General features: G+C 36.4%; 2 protein-coding genes across 2 annotated transcripts; both read left to right on the plus strand.

The window, feature by feature from the left end:
- The first annotated feature begins 522 nt into the window (after nt 1-522).
- On the plus strand, nt 523-11,820 carry efna1b (ephrin-A1b). Its single transcript, XM_042740916.1, has 5 exons — nt 523-818; nt 9,174-9,469; nt 10,336-10,401; nt 10,516-10,614; nt 10,766-11,820. Exons 1-5 carry the CDS (start codon nt 721-723, stop codon nt 10,885-10,887), a joined length of 681 nt encoding a protein of 226 aa, XP_042596850.1. The 5' UTR covers nt 523-720; the 3' UTR covers nt 10,888-11,820.
- Nucleotides 11,821-13,557: 1,737 nt separating this feature from the next.
- On the plus strand, nt 13,558-18,967 carry slc50a1 (solute carrier family 50 member 1). The gene is made up of 7 exons (XM_019066651.2): nt 13,558-13,633; nt 13,711-13,781; nt 14,279-14,356; nt 14,667-14,790; nt 15,485-15,646; nt 16,402-16,521; nt 16,615-18,967. Exons 2-7 carry the CDS (start codon nt 13,714-13,716, stop codon nt 16,720-16,722), a joined length of 660 nt encoding a protein of 219 aa, XP_018922196.1. The 5' UTR covers nt 13,558-13,633; nt 13,711-13,713; the 3' UTR covers nt 16,723-18,967.
- Nucleotides 18,968-21,402: the final 2,435 nt, after the last annotated feature.

Here is a 21,402-nt window from a genome sequence, read left to right on the forward strand (position 1 = left end):
TTATTAATATGCATTGCTAAGAACTTCGTTTGGACAACTTTCAAAAGGAATTCCATTAGAATACATTTTTATGTATAAAACTGATTTATTTTAGAGTTATTAAACTAAAATGATTAAAAACGTTAATTGAAATAAAGCTTAAATAAAATAATATAAAATATACACAAAAACATAAATATCAGATGAATAATGTCAACTTAATAATTAAAAATGTTGCCTTGTCAACTAATTGAAATGTTGAAGCCCTAAAATTTCTATAAATAAACTAAAAATAAATAAATAACCCTATAATTTTTTTTTAAGTACTAAACGAAATAAAATGTACCTAAAATGAAATTTCACAATATCAATAAAAACTATAATGTTATGTTATGTTAAAACACTTATTTGTCATGGTCTGTTCACTTCAATCATTGTAAGCCTGTGCGTAGAGGCATGTCAAACAATAAAGCTTTCCTGTTTTCATTGGCTCCTTGTTCTTTAGGGGCGTGGTTTACGTAGCTGATTGATAAAGCGGTCTGAGCGCACATTTCTCCAGGCTTTACCGCTACAGTTTCTGTTAGAGACTCATTCGAACCTGCTATTCAAGTACACTGACTCACTAGTGTTTCAGCGATCCTCGCACTGCAGTAGTGCACATTTATATTTACGTTTTCAACGTGCAAAACAATCCATTGCACTAGTATCTATTCATCTGAAGAGAATTATATCCCGGACTCAATGGATTTTCTGTGGCTGGTGTGCGCTGCGGTGAGCGTCAGCGCCTGGTACGCGTCTGCGGAGCGACACAGTGTTTACTGGAACAGCACGAACGCAAAGTAAGACTTATAACGTTACTCCTGTAATTCAATAAAACCTTTCAGCTGTATTTATCCAACTTTATATAATATAACTCTTGTTTGCATTCTTCTGTGATATTTGAAATCTCTGCATAGTAGCTACACAAACACGAGTTCTACAACTTAAACTTGTAATAGCCGCAGTATATTAATATAAGAACTACGTATTATAAAGGCTACACTTCATTAACAGACTAAACAGTTTCACAAGCATTTAGCTGCTTTATCTTATTTTATCTGGTTCGTGCAATGTTTTGTTGCAATTTCTAGTTATTTGCTATTCCTGAGATTCACTCGGTGGGAGAAGGAGCATGTATAGATTAAGGAAACACATAATATCTCTAACACATAACCAATCATTGACCCTGACTTGCAGTTGTTTACTTATCACGCATTTCATTGGTTTGCTTATCTCTGCCTCTAGTCTAACCTTTAACATGCTAGTGAATGACATGATAATTACTAGAGACAGCAGCTGGACAGAGAAGTACATGGAAAGAAACCAGACAGATGGATAGACAGATCAGCCTAAATATACGCACACATGTTAGTTTTACTATATTTATGACGGCATCTTATTGACAGGCTTTGCTACCAAGATAAATTTACTGTAACTTAGTTTTCCCTCAGACAAACCTGTTGATATCTGTAGATGTCCAGCAAAACAGGAACCAATGAGCCAGTTCTTGTTTACTATATTAAGAATCTTATTTATTTAGCTTTAAAAGAATAGTCTAACTTTTACACACACATAAATACAGCAATAAATAAACAAACATAAGCACACAGATGAGATTATCTATGGCTAGTAGTAGCTTGAGCTTTTTATGGGAAGTGTGTTGTTACTCTTAGTATGATATTAAGTTGTTACCGTTACAGCTCCTTGATGGGTGTTTCATCAAATGATTGCAATTGTAATCTCACCTCATAGTGAAGAAGGACAGGTCATCAGGCACTTTAGAGAGATCAATACCAATGACAGCATTCCGAGCGATTTATTACGCTTTTAGCAGGAAACTCAAGAACAAGAAGATGGCCTTTTGTGGATATCAGGAGCTTGTTACTGTAAAACAGAATCTTTGACCATGAGATGATATATTTTTATTCCTTCCCATAGTAATTGACTTGTTTCACCTGGATTCACACGTATGCAATGATAAACTTGTAGTCATAAAAGTTAATTGGTGAAAACTGAACTGAATCCGTGCTCATGACCCATTTGGAAGTTTTCGTGATGTCACAAGTGATTCTCAGCGTCTGTTGTGATTAAGTCTGCTTTCAGTGAGTAATTTATCAATGTCATTGTTGCGCAACATGAGTGTACCAGCCTTAACCAGACACGGTCTCAGAAGAGCCTGGCTCACAATCAGAAGAAATCATGTAATAGAGACCAAACTCTTTTTAGGACCTGCTGTGAAAAGAATGGGGAGGAAGAGAAAGTGTTGGAGTAACAGGAGCTGCTTGGGTTTGGGTAAAAAAAACAAAAACAGGATTGGTAATTTGAGTTAGAGATGAGGATGGAGAAAAAGAGGTGGAGGGGATTATGTGGGAGCAGTCTGGTGCATGGTCCGGTCTCTAAACCCGACATGGTCCACATCCACCGAAATGGTTGCGTAACCACACCAAGAAAATTTGTAATAACAAAACACTAAGCCCTCAGAAAATCTCAGCATTAAAAATCTGAGTGGATCTCTTCTTTTAAAGCTCTTGTTCTTGTACACATACACAAAGACCTTGCTTTATTAGCATTGAAAAGGTTAAAAACAAACGCCCACACATCAAAACCAGAATTGTAAATATAATCCCGCCTTGAGCTGGTCATGATCTGGCAGGTGTGGTGGGATCTGCGTTTTAACGGCGTCTTTTTCCGAGATAAATCTCTGTTATTAATCTTATGTTCTAAGAAAAAAGAAACTTCTTTTTCTTTTCTTTCCTTTAACGACTTCGATCAAAGCCAGTGATTGTTCAGTCAGCCTGTGAAGCTCAATCAGTCTGTGTGTAAGTGGATTAGTCAGGCTCAGCTAATCAATGGCAGATAGGTGTTAAATATTAATTGGCATGATCTGCTGATTCTGCAGGTGGCGCAAAAGCGTTCGCACGCAAACAAACACAAACACACGCTCAACTGTTTTCAACCATGTGGGAGTGAGTGAACAGTGATGATTTAATCTCCTGCGCGTGGCCTTTGGTGAGCTGGCGCTCTGGTTCGACCAGTACGTGCGTGAGTGTCTGCCTCGAGGAGACTGGATTTTCAGGTCCAGATTGACATATGGACGTTGTTTTCGACAGTCTGTTTTTGAGCTTGTCACATGCCTACGCTTGCACGCTGAAGGGGAAGTACACAGTCCCGTCATGTTAGCATCATTGAATCATTATTTTCTGCCCTGAATCATGTGTTTATTTTCACATACATGTTGTCATATACATGTGCATTCACTTGTCAGTGTTTCACTGCCTCGCATATGGGGGATGGGGGGTGAGGGGAATGTGCGATTCGGGTATATTTAGTAGACTGGGATTCCTTCCAGCAAACATGTTGCTATACTTGACCTTTCAGCTGTCCACTCATTGTCCACCCCATTTCTTCATCGTCCATCCCTTCCTCGGCAAACTCACTTCGTTTGATCTTTTACATGTATATGAGCATTATATTGCTGAGTTGTAATCTTGAGTAGGAGGGGAGCAGACAGATCAGAATACATAACCAGACAGATTCCACAGACAGGCTGTAAATCCTCTGGTTCTTTCTCTAAGGTTCATAAACATTCAAACATGGTGGGCTACGTAGGCAGGGCTATAATCTGTGAAACGAACAGAGTTCAGCCTCAGATTATACGCAGATGTGTGTAATCTGGCCGGATGACCCATTCACACAGAAATCACAGTGAATATATTTATAGACTCCAGTGTAATCCCGCTTTACACGGAAATGGATGTGTATGGGAAATATAATCCATAATTCCACAAAGCATTATAGAATGTTCTACCATCTAGGGCTCGGATTGATTATGAAATCATAGCCCTTTCTGAAAAAATTCTGGTATTTTTTTTCGCAGATTAGAGTTCTATTTCAAGAACTCAACTGGTCAAGTAATGATGATAAATAAGTAATCTGTTGTTCCAGTTCAGTTTTTGATGTGTATATAAACCCTTTGGGTCTGTTTTAAACTCCTTGCTTAGTTTCTTTTCTCTTCACTCATTTTAACCCTTAAATCTCATTATTCTGAGCTCTTCCTCTGTTCTCCTTATCTCCAGCCCAGACTTCCTCACTATTTCTCTCTGTATGTCCTTATACCCTCCCTGCTCCATCTTTCCGTGCACTTTTTTCCCACACAACTCCCTTTGTCTCCCTATCTCGTTCAGTCCCTGATTACTGTTTTGATTCCCGCTGCCCTGTTGAGTTGGAGTTTTCCTGTTTTTCTGTCTGCAGCGTGCTAGATTGTGTAACTGTCGGTGTAGTAAAGTGTGTGACCTGTGTGAGCTCACAAATGTAAACAAAAGAACCAGAAGCTTGTTGCCTGGTGTTACTTAATTAGTGGAGTGTTTGCATTCACCTTCTTCAGCAGCTCACTGTTGCCATCTGCAGAACGCTTACAGTACTTGATGAACATTTTCATTTCATTCAGTGCCTATATTGTTTTCAGTTTATTATTTCACAAGTACTTTTTTGTGACTAAAGTTCATCATTATCATAATGATCACATTATGCTACTATACAAAAAGCTAGCATATCAGCAGGCAATTAACATCCATTTAAAAGTGAAAGAGAAAGGGAGGAGGGGGAAATCAGACATTTGTGAGGGAAGGACTGAGAAAGATAGGACCGGGGGATGGGTGATGGGTTAGAGGTCAGAAAGAAAGAAAGAAGTGTTTCTCTAAAAAATTAGCCTGAATGAAGAGGCCCAGGTTTATAATGTGATTTTAAACAGAGAGGAGAAAGAAAGAGGGTGGAGACGATGGAGGAAAAGGGAGATGGGAGACAGAAAGATATATTCATATATATATATAAGATATATAAAGATCAGGGTGGAGCAAAAGGACAGTGATGGATGGGGTTAAATTTTGGTCTTCTGCTTTAAACTCACAAAATCTCACAGAAATACGTATTTACAGGCTGTGTGATAAAGTCTTACATTGACCTAAAACTTAAGTAGAATCCCTCTGTTTTCTCAGGCCAATGTAATATACATCATGATTTGTACATTTGCAATATTTCGATAACTTTGAGATATTGTGCAGCCCTACCCCCCAATCCAACTTGACTTAAAACATGTATCTGTAAAACCCTTCCCCCAAGCCCCACTTTAACCCCTGCAAACGGCCCGTATTGGATGGGTCTGGTGCCGGTGAATAGCAGCGGTGTGATCCGTGTGCTCAGTGTGATAATCCCTGGTTTGGAAGAGCGGATTAGCTGGATGGCATTCCGACCCGTTCCGCTACGGCTGGGTTAATTACCGGCATGAAGGACAATATGAGAACATACTGATCGGGAAGAAAGTGAGAGAGCGGTGAGGTTAAAAGGACTTAGCGGTGACTTAACACCTTGAATCTTTCAGACTTTAACGATACGTAGGTGTAAGACTGAGACGTCTCTGTATATTATACTTGTAATGGAGAAAGAAAGCCAGACAGACACAAATAGCGTAAAAGCTCTGTGCACGCGCTTGAACAGACAGGTTTTATTACTTGATAGTGTGAGAACAAGCCACTAAAATAGGATCATAATACTTGTCATGACAAGCAGCAGGTCTTAAAGGTTTTCAGTAACCAAACCCTCAACTGTGTGTGTGTGTGTGTGTGTGTGTGTGTGTGTGTGTGTGTGTGTGTGTGTGTGTGTGTGTGTGTGTGTGTGTGTGTGTGTGTGTGTGTGTGTGTGTGTGTGTGTGTGTGTGTGTCAACTGCTGACAGTGTATTGCAGTTGGCAGTGTGTACATCTGTTCTGAAGCACACAGCGCTGACCGTCTCTCAGCGTGTGTGTGTGTGTGTGTGTGTGTGTGCTGCTGACTCAGTTAGGGTGTGTCTGAAAAATCTGACCCTGAACTTTGACATTACTGACCTCCCTGACAGTTTAAAACATTCGGCAGAGAGCAAAAGAAGGGGAGAACAGACAAAATATTGAGGAGAAAGAAGATAAACATCTGAAAGCAAATTCAACTATATATTAAACAAAATAGGGTGTTTTTATGTTTTTGAAAGAAGTCTCTTATGCTCACCAAGGCTGCATTTATTTGATTGCAAAAAGCAAAACAAAAAAACAACAACATTAAAACTGTCATTAAAACATATGTATTCTATTTTAATATATTTTAAGTTTAATTTATTCTTGTGATGGCTGCTGAAAATTCAGCTTTGCCTTAACTCTAGCCTTGAGTGTCACATGATCCTTCAGAAATCATTCTAATATGCCAATTTAGTGCTCAAGAAAAATGTATTATCATTATCAATGTTGAAAACAATTGCGTTGCTTAATATTTTTTGTAGATATTGTGATTTTTCAGGGTTCTTTGATGAATAGAATGTTCAAAAGAACTACAATTATTTTAAATAGATTTTTTGTTATTGTTGTAAGAAAGTAAAAGCCTTTACTGTTAATTTTGATCAGCTTATATATGTTATATATTATATAAAATATATAATAGATTTTTTTTTTTAAATCATGGACAAATACATAGTATGAAAACTCATGCCATATTGACAGCCTAATAAATACTGTTTTGTTCTACACAAAGTGGATCATCTCGTGTTGAGATCACATGACCAACCTAATCAGTCAGCATAAACAATTTACTTACTCCAACTTTAAGTTTTTAAGTCCACACGCAAATATTTAAACCCAAGCTCCTCTTTGTCTTGTGATAAACAGATGGGTGACGTGGCCCCCAGGGGCTGCAGGTACAGACACTCCTCTCGGATGTGTGATGTTTACATGGATCCGTGCCTCTCTTACAACAGCATCACTCTCACGCTTGGCCCATCACAGCGCAAACTGTCACACGGGAACAAGTGGGCACAGCGGCGTTTGAAGTGACCGATCACTAGGATGAAAAACACAACAGAGTTTCTCTGTGATTGTTTGAGATATCAGCGGCTGGCCTTGGATCAGCTCAGAGAGATTAGAAGCGCATGGGAATCGTAGTGTGAGGGCCCACCAGACCCTCTCAGCTTGAAACTATACTAGAGATGCACTTAATATGCAATACTATTTGAGTCAAAAGAAATTAAAAATAATAACTCCAAATGATTTAGATGCCGATTGATGGACTGATTGTGCATTCTTAGGCGAACACCTTGGTGTCCAAAGACTAGACCGACCCTGAGGCAGATGTGTGTGAGAAGGAAGGGGAGGAGTTTATGACACCCAATTTGTGTTGTTGTCTTGGTCTTGCAAACACATTGTCATTAGGTTTCAAATAAACTGCTTCAAAGGAACATCAGAGGAAGTGAGTCTAGGCAATCCACCAAAAAGTCTAAAACTGAAACTGTTCACACTGCTTTCTGATTTGAATCACTTTGACTCGCTGCACATTCAGAATCTCATGCACCCTTGCTTGGTCTCATCAGCCGTGATTTGCTTATTGGCATATTGAATGCACATACAACAACCGCTGCTTTCCCACACACAGAAAAGTCAGCTGGCTTAGCAAGATGTACACCCTGTCTTTTGAACACTCCACTGATTAGAAGCTGTGCGAGACTGACTCTAATCTCCGCATTAACCGGTGCTAATGAGCGCAGTGATGTGTATGTTTACCCCCCGTCTGAAAAGACCGCCAGGCTATTCAGACAGGTCGGCTAATGCTTACCGCAGAGGCACAGTGGGAAAGAGAGAGAGATGAAGGGGGTCGGAGTGGACAACGGGGGGCCCGTCAGGAGCCTTTGTGTCTGTCCGTCATTTAACCATGGCTCCCGATGGCAACAACAACAACAAATACATGTGCCAAAAGGGGGAAAGTGATAGAGCAAAGGGCATGCTGGGGGAAAAGAGGCCGCCTTGTGTTTTGACAGCGGTTCACATGAGGGCCGTGTGAGTAAATGTTATGGTAATAATGTGATTGGGTTTGAAGATTTTGGGTATATGGAAATGTGTTGGCGTGTAGCGTTGTAACACTCATATGGGGTTCGAACAATGGCGTCTTGTGGTCACTGTGGGAGCGACGGTATTAAGAAAAACATTGTGATTTATTCATAAATGTTGTGCAAGCAGTTTGAGACCAATTTTTTTTTTTTGTCAAAATTCACAATAAATCACTGACAACATGAAAGCAACAAGACAGAAAGAATAACATACAGAGAAGCCTGTGGATTTGTCATTTGGACATCTGGCAACAGCAGCAGGGAAGCTTAGATCAAGACGAAAATGAGAAAAGCAAATGAGACGACAATAAAAGAAGAGGCAGACAGAGAGGAGGCTGTAAAAACACGTAGAGCCGATTCAAAGAGCCAGTCAGTCTAAGCGGCTCCAAGGAAAAGGTTGTGATGGATCACATGAAGTCAAGAGGTTTTCATCAGAAAAATAAAATTACAAAATGTATTTTAGATCTGCCATTTACGTGTTAGCTTAAAACATGTTTAAAATATATTTAATCTTTTTTTATAATAATCTGTTTTAGAAACAATATTTATTGTGGAAAACACTTGAATTGAAATAATTTCTCTTCATTTAAAAAATGTGTATATATATCATTTCCAGATAATATATAAATAATTTGCTTTGGTTTCAATGCTGTTATTCATTATTTAGTATATAATTATTTAATTCTGACAACACTTTGACTGTAAGAGGAAGAGAGGAAAAGGGGAAGATATTCTAGTTCTTTGTAAAAAGTAAAGTAAAATAAATGGACAAAACATTTGTTAGAAGTTTGCAAAACAAACAAAAAAAACAGATGGAAATAAATCAGTGAAATGAATGAAAAGGAAACCTGCCTTTTCATAAAGGACATAAAGAAAAACACAGTTGGACAATTTCCCACATTTCTACAATCCTTCACCCAACGTGACACCAAAATACAGAGAATGAAAGAAAGAAAAAGAAAAGAGGGATTTTACAGGGTGTTTTACGCAAATAAAAGCACCAGGTGAAGGGTGAACACCAGTCACCCACGCACAAGCATCAGGGTGTAGCTCTCGCTTTTGATTTGTACTGATGACGCTTGCCTGAGGATGTTTCAGTGTCACCAGAACTTTTGTTTCTGTTTGTTTGTGCACATCTAGTTCTTTTTTGAGAAGGTTTTAATCCTGAGGTGTGTCTGTGTTCTGTACAACACTATTGTAGGTCGTGTTCAGTAAATATTGACAGCCATTCATGGATTTTCTTTCTCTTTCTTCTTCCAGTTTCCTATGGGATGATTACACCGTGGAGGTCCGCATTAATGACTACCTAGACATCATCTGCCCTCACTACACACGTGGTGAGATCCCATCCCAGGAGGCCGAGCGGTACGTGCTCTACATGGTGGAACTAGAGGACTACGAGAACTGCAAGCCGCAGTCCTTCGACCAGTTGCGCTGGGAATGCTCCAGACCTTTCGCTCCTCACGCTCCAGAGAAGTTCTCCGAGAAGTTCCAGCGCTTCACTCCCTTCACTCTCGGCAAAGAGTTCCGTCAGGGAGAGAGTTACTACTATATTTGTAAGCATCCACATCTGTAACTCAAAACTCAGTGTAGATCTTTGTAGCATTTTGGAACTGCTTACCACAATTAGTAATGATGTAAATGAGTCAAATAATTTTAATATATACTTTAAAAAGCAAAGATTTGGTTAATTTATTCAAAATCTGTTTAACAAAACCTCTTCGCTGCTTTTTTTTCACCAAATTAAAGTGCATGTGATGCTGTCAACAAGTCAGAAGAATAAATACATAACATGTAAAAACAAACAAAATAGTGCTGGCCAACAATTATTTGTGATTAAATGCATCCAAAATAAAAGTTTTTGTTTTGTATATACTGTATAAAGACACACACATAGAGTATATATTTTGAAAATATTTACATGTATATTTTATATTCATATCATTTATATTATATAAATATATTTCATATAAAAACAAATATATAAATGCATGTGTGTGTATTTATATATGCATAAATATACACAGTACACACATATATTATGTACACAAAAACTTTTATTTTGTCATTTTAATCGTTGCCCAGCACAAAAAAAATAAAAAAAATAAAATAATAAAAATGCAAAAAAATACATAAAATAATACATTTTATCATAGAGAGGACCCCTGAAGACCTTCATCGTCATTAAGAATTCAATAAATATAAATTACCTTTAAAAATGGGTTTAAAAATATTTTTGAAAATAATTAGTAATGTATTCAAAGTGTGAATTTTTCCAATTTTTCCAAACCATATGAAACAAACATGACTATAAAATGTATGCATGTATTAGCATTTATAAGCACATTAAGTGTATATTTGTAGTAGGGCTTCAGATTCCAGTTCTAAATGTTTACTCTTTTTTTTTTTTTTTTTTTCACAGCCAAGCCTCTTCATCATCATGGACAGGAGTGTTTGAGACTGAAGGTGGATGTAGTTGGACCTCATGGTAAGTCAGATCAGTTTCTTTGTATTTCCAGCAAAACATTTCTGCAAGTCTTTACTGGATTATACAGACAATGAAGCCTTACTAAGTGTCCAACTATATCATTTCATTTTCTAGGTTCCAAGAACAAGAAGAAGACCATGGAAAAAGATGAGGAATCAGAAGGGAAGATCGCTGATGGTGGAGTCCATAACCCATCAAACAGGCTTCCAGCAGGTGAGCACTTCATATCGGTCACTCTTCTCCTCACTTCTGGCAGTGTGTCCATTTGCTTTGGAATTTTTAGACTTCGTAAGCCAAGAGTGACATTACGCAAGTTACATGGTCGTGAAATGTACTCATCATCCTTCTCTTCGTCTACTTTCAGATGACCCTATTGCCATGATCCCAGTTGTGCAGAGGAGCGTGGGCAGTTCGGGTGTTCGCGTTGCTCCCGTCTCAAGTTTCGTCACGTTGATCTCTATATTCCTCTTCCTGCTTCTCCACTGAGTCTAATATAAGAAGACTTTATGAACGCTGGTCCGTTAGGACCCAAAAGACTGTAATGCCGGTGCTGGTTATCGGCTTTGAAAATAGATTTTATACGAAGAGTTTTTATACAAACTGAAGTTTCGGTGCTGGCGTGCAAGTTGCTGAGTGACGTGTTTGTATTTGTGTTTGTGAGAGTGATGTGACCAGAGAAAGGTGTTTTTGAAGATCCTTCTCTCCTTTTTTTTTTTTTTTTACTGTATTTACCATTCATTCTGTGTTCATTCTTCCTGAAAGTTCATCACAAATTTATTTACCAATGTGATGCAGATTAAACCCTGAAGACCGGAGAGCTTGTCTTGTAACCATCAGCTGTATAACTGGAATTGCGATCACAAGGGTGAACAATAGGTTTGATGTTGTGTTTGATAGAGACCTTCGCTCTACTGTACCGATTTGAGCCAAAGATCACAGGATTTATATTAAAACTGACCCTGATCTTGCTTCTTATAAAGAGTTGATGTTTGTGCATATAACAGTGTTGTAAATCTAGAACAGTTATCAAGCGTTGGTGTTTCCTGTGTTTTGGATCTCGTGTTGCTGTAGTTTCAGTTGGTTTCTGTGATGTAATGTGAACACACCCTACAAAATATACTGGCACTAATGTATAGATGAGATCAGAGTTTTTTTTTTAACAACATTTGGTTTTGAACAGGAATGTTTGGTTGTGCTGTTTGTGAGCGAGAGAGAGAGAGAAGCCGGACTTCTGACAGAAAGCACAACATGCACAAACAATTCCCACAGTTTAATAAATTCTCTCAAATAAGTTAAAAGAACAATTTCTTTTGTAAAAACTTGTGTTTTGTACTGTTATGGTTTATAAACTTGTAAATAGTTATGTAAAAATGTACATATTGAGAGTTATATAAAATAAAGACATTTGTTAATTATAAAAATGTGTGGAAAGTTGTTTTTTATATATATAAAATAATGGGAACAGACATATTTTCTGTGAAATTTGTTGAGGCCTCAGAGTAAAGTTTAACACTGTCAAAACACTGTTAAAACTCTCACTGTCAAACTTTCTTCCTGTCTTCTTTCATTCCCTTTTCATCTCTTTTTCCTGGCCAGGACTTCACAGCTTTTAACCAAACATTCAAATGGGGTGAGACGAATGACAGAAGAGAGGGGGGATAGTAAAGTGCCACTTGGGTGCCAGGACGTAACTTGCACGTTTTCCTTGGCCTCAGCCTTTTCTTTCACATTTGAGAACATTAAACACAAGTCTTCTCTATTTAACCACGTCAATGGAAAATTCATCATTTTGTTTGAAAGTATGAAGTGGAATGTTTGCAGCAATAACCTCTAAAGATGTTCATGTGGACTCGCTATATGTTTGTCAGGTATGGCTATTTTTGGCACCTGGATTTTTAGAAAACATTAAAATTTTTATTATTTATACAAAACTTTATTTTTTTATATTTAAATGCATATGAGAGAATTATTGGGGAAATTTGTCATCCTTAGAATAAAATAACTGACTTAAGATAATTCATGGCTAGTATTTTCTGTATCCTCAACATAATATTTTTATTTTTGCAAAATTTGCCAAAATTACATTTTGTACATCTTATACTGTGAAAATTCTCTATAGTGATTTTTTCTCATTTGCTTTCCCATTTCAATTCAAGCAGGGGAAAAAAAAAAAAAATAACAATCACAAAATTACCAATATTCTACACAAAAAACAACAAATTCAACAATTAAAAAAAAATAAAAAAGTCATTATTAGCCTGGTAATGATTAATAGGCTAGTCTTATTATAACAAATGCTACAGTTAAGAACTATGGTACAAGGCCTTCAAAAATTCCAAAAGATTGCATAGATTAAATCATTAAGAGCCTGATGAACTGTTAATATCAATATAAGAAAATGTTAAGTTAGATTGATTTCCCATGGCATCTTGAATTAGAACAATTATGTCATACTATAGCCTATAAATGACTTAATAATATAAAACCCTTACATACTTGAAGTGTTACATACATACAGTTCACACTTGAATGAACCCCCCACCCCAATGTTGAAACCAAAACTACGCCCTTGAACTCAAGCATCTTATTCAGTACATTGTCATGTGACCAAAACACAACTTCACTTGTAATATAAATCATGACATTTAAATCTCAATGACACAAATCATGACATTTGTTCAGATCACTTTGTTTAGGTATAGGCAAATCATATTAAAGTGATAATTCTATAATTTCTATAACAATAAATTCTAAAATGGTCAAAGAGTGCAAAAAAAATAATTAAGAATTTATCATACAGCAGTATAGTTACATGAGAGAGAAAATTGTTAAAATCTTTTGGGCTTAATAACAACCACAGGGGCACTAAATGAGCGACAACTTGCAAATATTCAGTGTGGTTAAAACACTTTTTGTTATGCATATTGTTCATAACAAAAATCATGAGTCCTTAAACTGTTTTGGGCAGCTCTTCACCTAAAGCTTGTACTTTTGAAAAATTACATCTCACTATACAAACTATACTGCAAAATCTCATTATATTCAAAGGAATATCTCTGGCAATCGTCATAAAATCACACCTCTTATTTCACTACACATCCGGACTACAAAATGACGTCAGTGCGCAGCGTTCGGCGATAACCAATCAGAGTGAAGGAATCCATCCACACTGATTACAAACACGGAAATTAAGAAGGTGGACGTCAGCGTTGCACGACTGCAGGATTCATAGGTTTTATGAATATAATTTGCTTCGCTTGATTGCACGGGTGTCTGAATAGAAGCACATCTCATTTTTCGCTTTTTCAGTCTATGGATTTTCTGCAGCTGCTATCATGTGCGTGCATCATTTTCACCGTCGGGATGTTCACGACGGGATTGTAAGTTACTTACGTGTGTTCTACATGATATTTATAACCAATCATATCACTTAATGTAACTTAGCTAAGCCAAACTGTACACACTTATGTGTTTTAATAATTTTCCCATCTGGTGACATCTCACTTCACTCAAACTTACAAACAGCCTCCTCACAGCAATTTACCATAGTAACAAAAGTTTCCGCCAACATACTATACTTATTTTTACTACTGATAAAAGCCAGCACTGACACCAAGAACATCGCACATTATTAGGATTTTACAGTTCCACCAATAACTGTAGTAATTATGGTATTTTGCCTGAAACCATTTTAACAGCTGTATGTAAGTTGAGCATGTAAACATTTGGAGGTTGTGCAGGGCACCTGAAGCAAAGGAAATTCACCATATGTGTTAACTTACAGTGGAAATGATAAAATATATGGTGTGCATATGCATAACGTCCTGTATCTATGCTCATCAAGTTCCTCTCATTACATTCCTCTCTGCATTTGCAGGACAGACTTGAAGAAAATGAAGGCCACACAGAGTGCAGATAACGTACAGTTTCTGCCCTTCCTCACCACATGCTTGAAGTATGTATTTGATATTTGACACTTGTAGCCTTTCATTCAGTAATGTTGTATATATGAATGCAACTTCATGCATGCGTTGTGCATGGATTTCAGTTAGGCTGATGATACACGGGGCAACCTTTTGGGCAATGTTGCCATCAACGGGCAACCAGGTGAGACACAGGGCTCATGGCCGATCTAAAATATCCAGATAGAGTTTTGTTACCCATTCTCAATGGGAAAGTGCCCAAGCAACGCTGTTCAAAAAAAGCTGTCCTGTGTATCATCAGCCTTAGACTGAATGATAAATGTTTCTGTGTGTGTGTTTTAGTAATCTAGGTTGGCTCTACTATGGATTACTAAAGGGAGATGGAACATTGATATCTGTAAACATCATTGGGGCCTTTTTACAGACCTTATACATCATCACCTACTGTCACTATACCAAAGACAAGGTTTGTCATTTAGCACTGTCTTTTTATTAATTCTTATTAATTATACAGTGGGGTCCAAAGTCTGAGACCATTGCTTTCTGTTTTGCATTTTTTTATATTTTAATATAAAATATTAATGTAATATTTTAATTACAAAGTATGTGATCAGCATTACAGTTTGATTGAAAAGTCAAAGTGAAAAATGAATACACCATTTTTTTTTTTATTTCATATTACATTATCGGGATAACAGTTTGAATGAATTAGTTAAATTTATTAATATCAAGTTATATTAATAGGATGATAATTTGTGTGACATTTATTTTACAAGTGAATACTATATTTTTACAGGTTACATTATAAGCACATATAAGTTAATACAGGCATTTTAATTATTTGTTATATCATCAAAATACTAGTTTGAGTGAAAAGTTTAATTTAAAAAGGTTCAAATTTGATTGAAAAATGAGTGAAAACTTGAGTTGAGTGAAAAATTCAATTGAAAAACTTTAAAGTTTAGATCCATGTTTAAGTCAAATTTGATCCGAGTTTTTTTTTTTTTTTTTTTTTTTAAATGCGTGCTCAGACATTTAAACCCCACTGTATACAACAAATAAACATTTCGGAAATAATACGTTTTATGAGTGGTCAGAAAATAGTCTAAATGTGCAAAATAAATGTTAAAATGACTTTGCTGAATCTGTGTGTGTTTCAGAAGCGAGTGTTCTCGCTGACACTGGCGATGGTGAGTGTGTTGTGTGTAGGCTGGGTGTATTTTACTGTGGTTATTCCTCCTGGAGAAGCTCAACTCTCTCAGCTGGGCCTGGCCTGCAGTGTGTTCACCATCAGTATGTACCTCTCTCCACTCGCTGATCTCGTGAGTACACACCTATACATTTAACCAGCATTAATTCTGTTTAAATACACAGTCAGCAATTACCTGCACATATTTACTGAGAATTACATTACAGTAAAGCACATGAAGCACATGTATTGGCATTGTAGCATATTACCAGCACAGTCAATGACATTTCTAGAATAGATTTATGTAACTTTTTACTTGTCTCACTTGCACTGTGTTAGAAGAGCTCCTCTTATCGTTTCCTTTGTAAAAAAAATAATAATAATAATGATGTGGAGTCTTGTATTGACATTCCAGCCTTCCATCATTTGTTTATCACTCCATTCATCCTTCTTTTCTGTGCCCTCTCATAGTCTCCATCTTCCTGTTTTGGATCTCTCTCTCTTCTATATTTATCAGTCCAGCTCTGTCGATCTGTCCTGTGCCCGGTGGTGTATTTCCTGTCATTCTCGTACCTCCTTTTGTTGCTTCCTGTTTTCCCCCTCCGTCACTGTCTGCAAGTGTCAATATCTGCTTGTTATGGGAGAGACTATGCGTGAGTGTAAATAACATGTTGTGCTTGGAGCTGTGATGCAGCGTCTGTGCTTCAGATTTGCTGATCTTTGGTGCTTAAGTAGAAGACACAGGTTTGAGTCTTGATGCTGTGTCATATTTCAGTCTGATTCCCAACATTGTTATGTCTCCTCTGTACTTTTTTTTTTTTTTTTTTTAAAAAGGGTAGCAAAAGCATTCTCCTCTCAAAAAACATTTGTGTTCTTCATTTCCCCCAGCTGGATATTGTGCGAACTAAGTCTGTGGAGCGCTTGTCTTTTTCCTTGACCGTCGCTACATTTTTCACATCAACATCATGGACGCTGTATGGCCTTCAACTGCATGACTATTATATCATGGTAAGATGATGAAGAGACTGATCTGAGATGGTGGTTTGAGGCGAACCTGAGCGTCATGTTTTTTGTTATCATTATTATTATTTTGTCTTTCAGGTGCCCAACACCCCTGGCATCTTTACTAGCATCATTCGCTTCTTCCTCTTCTGGTGGTTCGGAGCTGTGATTCCAAACAAGTCCTCCTATAAATTGATCCAAATCTGAGAGAGGATTTTGATTGAATGTGATTGAATTGAATGAATTGCCTTCTCTACTTTCCTTTACCCAAGCCAGACATTCTGGTTTCCTTCACATCTGACTTTCATGATGCCATCTGAACTCAGAGCTCTAGTGAAACTGCCACTTTAAATTCTGTGAAGACAGACAGTTTTCACTTTTTTCTTTGTCTTTTTAGGCAAAGGCATAATTTACCCAAAAATGAAAATCCTGTCATAATTTACTCATCATCATGTTATTCTGTGTTAGTGACTTCCTTTTGAGGAACATGAAGTCAGTGGTAAATCAATGGTAAACAAAACTGTTCAGCTGCCAACATTCTTCAAAATGTCATCGCTTGCTCAAAAAAAAAAAAAAAAAAAATACAAATTGTGAATTTACTCACTTATATTATTCCAAACCTGTATGACATATTTTCTGCTTTTTCTGCATGAAATGTCGAAGAATTGGAACAGTAGCTTTCAGTGTCAACATTATACTATAGTTGTCATCATATCAAGTTTTCTGAAGCTGTAAGTTAAGATTTAATAAACTAAAAATCTTGATCTTAGCTCTTCTTGGCACCTGTTTCATGAACAAATTATTCTTGGTCTTTTTAATGAATTTGTTCATTCATCTGAATAACTCCAGCTCAAGTATGACTGATCCAGTTCTTGAGCTCACTGGAGGGAATATTATCAGATTATCATTTAAACTTATATGAAGCAAACATGTCTTTAAGATTTATTTTATGATACTTGTATATCATGAAAGTTCCTGTACACTTTTTTTTTTTTTTTTTTTTTAATTGGGTGGAAAAGAATCTTCTCAGAATGTCTAAGTAAGTCATACAGGTTTTGAATGAATAAGGATGAGTAAATAATGACAGTACATTAATATCTTTTGAATTTTAAGTTCTCTGAGTGACAGATTATTTTCACTTGATCTTTTTGGTTAATCCTTGTATGGATGAGGATGCTCTCAGTTTGTTTGCAGGTATTTCTTAGGTAATAGGTGTTCAAATCTGCAAACACAACAGACCTTTAACCGAGAGCTCAAACCTGTTTGTTCCCTTATGAAAATTAACCATAGATTTATTATAGTAAAAGTGTAGTAACCAAGTTTTTTTGGCTGTTTGGTTACCATTTGAATAACCAAAGTTTTACTACAAATACTATGGTTAGTGTAGCCAAACCATGTGGTTAATTTGTGGTTACTATAATTTAACTACAATAACCATGGTTGTTTTTTTTGTTGTTGTTGTAGAAAAACCATGGTTAATTTTCATAAGGGTTGTTTCAGCCCTTTCTCTGAAAGTGATGTGTTACTGTTAAGCAGGTACAGTTCTATTACTTAATGAATGTAGTGTGTTCAGGTTGTTAAGTAATCATAGGGTACTTTATTATAATATCATTCTTAATTGTGTCCATATGGCAGTTTGGCAGCTATTTAATCATTATCCAACTCAAGGGACAAAATGCCCAAAAGAAACATTATGTGCATAAAACCTTCCTTTGTGCAGAAGAATAACACAAACATAGAAAATTAGTTTGACTGAATGATGTTTAATTCAAAATATCGGTCTCTGAGATTTCAGGAAACAGGACATTTTGTATGTCTCTGTTCACAATTCTCGTTTTGTAGCTGGAAAAAAAAAAAGTTGTTTTTCTTAATACTGTCACTGTCAGAACATTGTTCTTTACAATGAGCCAATAAAAACAATAATATAAATAAACAATAACTTTATACATTCCCCTCCCTCAGAGAAAACCAAAGTTGCACTAATCTGAAAGGCTTTATTAACTGAGTTGCGGTGACAGTCAGGATATAAGGGGAGGAATAATCAGCAAGTTTACTTTTATTTAAATTTACATATTCATAACCTGTAAGATTAAACGCTTAATGGTGCGTATGCTAAACTGGTTTGATCTGTGATAGACAAACTTTAATTATATATCTTACTGTACATTATTCATATTTTATTCACTACAGCCTTTCCAAGTCTCCAAGACTGGGCTTTGTGAATATAAAAAAAGGGTTATTATGATCATTTAAAACATAGCAACTTTGTTTTATTGTTATATTGTTTATGGCTTTGGTGTTGTAAGTTCATTTTTTGTGAGTGTTTTTATGTTCCTTTGTACGATTTTATATCCTATGCAACAGTGTGTATTATATCTAAGGGGATTTAGAGGGATGTTCTTTCTGGAGTTTACTGAAAAAATCGCTCAAATAAATTTTACATAACATATAACCTTCAATGTCTGGCTGAGACTGAGAGAAGAAGTTATGAGAGCTTAGCAAGGGAATGTGAGAGGATCAGTGCTGATTGTGAGCAATGAAAACTAAAATACGGTCAAAAGCCGAGGCGTAACGCGTGCTGACAGATATTTTAATTTCTGTGGGAAATAACAGCACATTTATCTCCCGCTATTAGGTGTTTTGTTTTGTAGAGCTCCCCTGAAATGTTTGTGAATGTGTATTGTTTGCTTGTTAGGGCCCGAGCACCGATGGTGTGAGGACCCTCTTGGAATTGCTCCGTTTATTATTATTTGTAGTTTGTCTTCGTTAGCACGAGCGAGTGGGAACCGTGTGTTTATTGTTTCTCAGTGCCTATGGAGTCTCTATATGCTTCTCCTGTCTGCTTCTCAGAGAAAGACATGAAAGAGGAAGTAATGGTTTGACGTTAAAAACGTCTTAATGAATTTGTAAATGCAGCTTCACTTCAAAAGATGTTGACTGGAGTTGTGTGAATTACTTGTGATGCTTTTATCAGTCGTTTGGACTCTTATTCTGACGGCACCCATTCACTGCAGAGGATCCATTGATGAGCAAGTGATGTAATGCTAAATTTCTACAAATCTATTCTGATGAAGAAACTCATTTGCATCTCTGATTACCTGAGGGGGAGTACATTTTCAGCAATGTTTTATGTTTGGTTGAAATATTCCTGTAAAATAAAAGAAGTCAATAATATTCAAGAAAAAAATGACAGACATTTGGTGAGAAACTGTTGTCATTTCCCATATGAAAAATGGCCACACAATGACAAGCTCATCAGGCCAAAACTAGGAAATGATTTAGTATAATTACAGTGTAAACCGTCTCTGTTACTCAACTGACAGATAAATAAGCAGAGACCTGGGCTGGACGGTCAGGAGTGATGGATGAACATGTGGAGACAGAGAGACTAGACAACACTCTCAATCTACGCTCACACAAGAGTGTGTATGTGTGTGTCCAGTGTTTCATCCTTTGTCGCGCAAGATGGGAGCACTTGTGTGAAAGCATCCGGCCAAATGTGTGTATTATGAATCACGTCTGATTGATCTCGGACACGCTGCTCTGTTCTCATCACTAACAGCGCAGTAGCTGTGGTTTTATGTGTGGGTGTGTATATTAGTGTTTAATCAGTGCAACAATGGGAGTCCACTGCAAAACAGGATACCACTGTTTCCTGCAGCAGAGACTGTCTCTGGGAAACACACACAAATATACACACCACCTTAAGGCTGTCTAGGTTGCTAACTATACTCTCAGTGACATTTATAATGATTCCCATATACAGTTGATCAATAACTAGTTTTTTTCTGCATTGGAAACATGGTACTGTATAATTGGCACCTTAAGGATCTATTTCTACTTGATTTAACCCTTAAAAAGACTATTATTGGTGTCACCAAATGTAGTTCGGTTGATTTAGTCATTAAATATACAATTTATTTTAAGAATAAATTGAATAATAATAATAAAGAATAAAGATGATTGCTTGAATCTCAGCATGTGATCCTCTTGTTTATGTAGATACATAAACAAATTTCAAGAATTGAGTTTTTTTGCTCTTTGGGGAATTCTGTTATTGACTTGAAATCGTGTTAAATGTGAATGGAACTAAGAGGAACATCCTCCTCTTTTTCCTGTCATAACAATGCAAGGATTTGATTTTAAAAACAGTAGGATCATAGCTATTAAATTTTATGATTAGGATTTTAAATCAGTATTTAACCTCAGAACGATCTCAGAGTAAAAAGAGGGGCTAAAGTCTGATTTTCTTGTGCGTGGCTGTACTTTAAAATTAAATTATTATAATCTTAATTCAAGTGTTAAAGGATTTTCTTACAGTAATCAGTGTTGGGTACTCCTGTAAGGTTAACCCTGCTTGGTTTAAATGTTTAAAATGAATAACAGCTGAAAACATTCATTAGAAATTTAGAAAACTAATCAAATGTAATCAGTTACATTTCTTTAATAAAGTAATTGAAATAGTTACATTGCTTATTACGTTTTAAAAAGGGTAACTTGTAATCTGTAAAGTAACCTTCCCAACACTGATTATAGTGGTCAGAAAAGAGTAAGATGATAAATAGCTTGCTGTATTCCTAATTTGTAAAGTCTCTTTGTAAAAAAGTGTATGCTAAATGAATAAATGTAAATGTAGATGTCAAATTTCCCTCAGCCATTGTGGAAGAAACACCCACACAACAGTGTTAACTATGAAACTGAAGACCAAGTTAATATAACAAATGTATAAATGTGCACTATATGAAAATATAGAAACAAAAACTTTTCTAGGTTTGTAACCTTAATAAATGTTGAAATGTGTCATCACATTCTGTGAAAAGTTCCATCATCTTGCTCCCAGCTACTAAAAGATGAATGCAAAAAAAAAATGGCTAGAAAAAGACAGTT

Source organism: Cyprinus carpio, chromosome B16, assembly GCF_018340385.1.
Source record: "Cyprinus carpio isolate SPL01 chromosome B16, ASM1834038v1, whole genome shotgun sequence".
Taxonomy (NCBI): domain Eukaryota; kingdom Metazoa; phylum Chordata; class Actinopteri; order Cypriniformes; family Cyprinidae; genus Cyprinus; species Cyprinus carpio.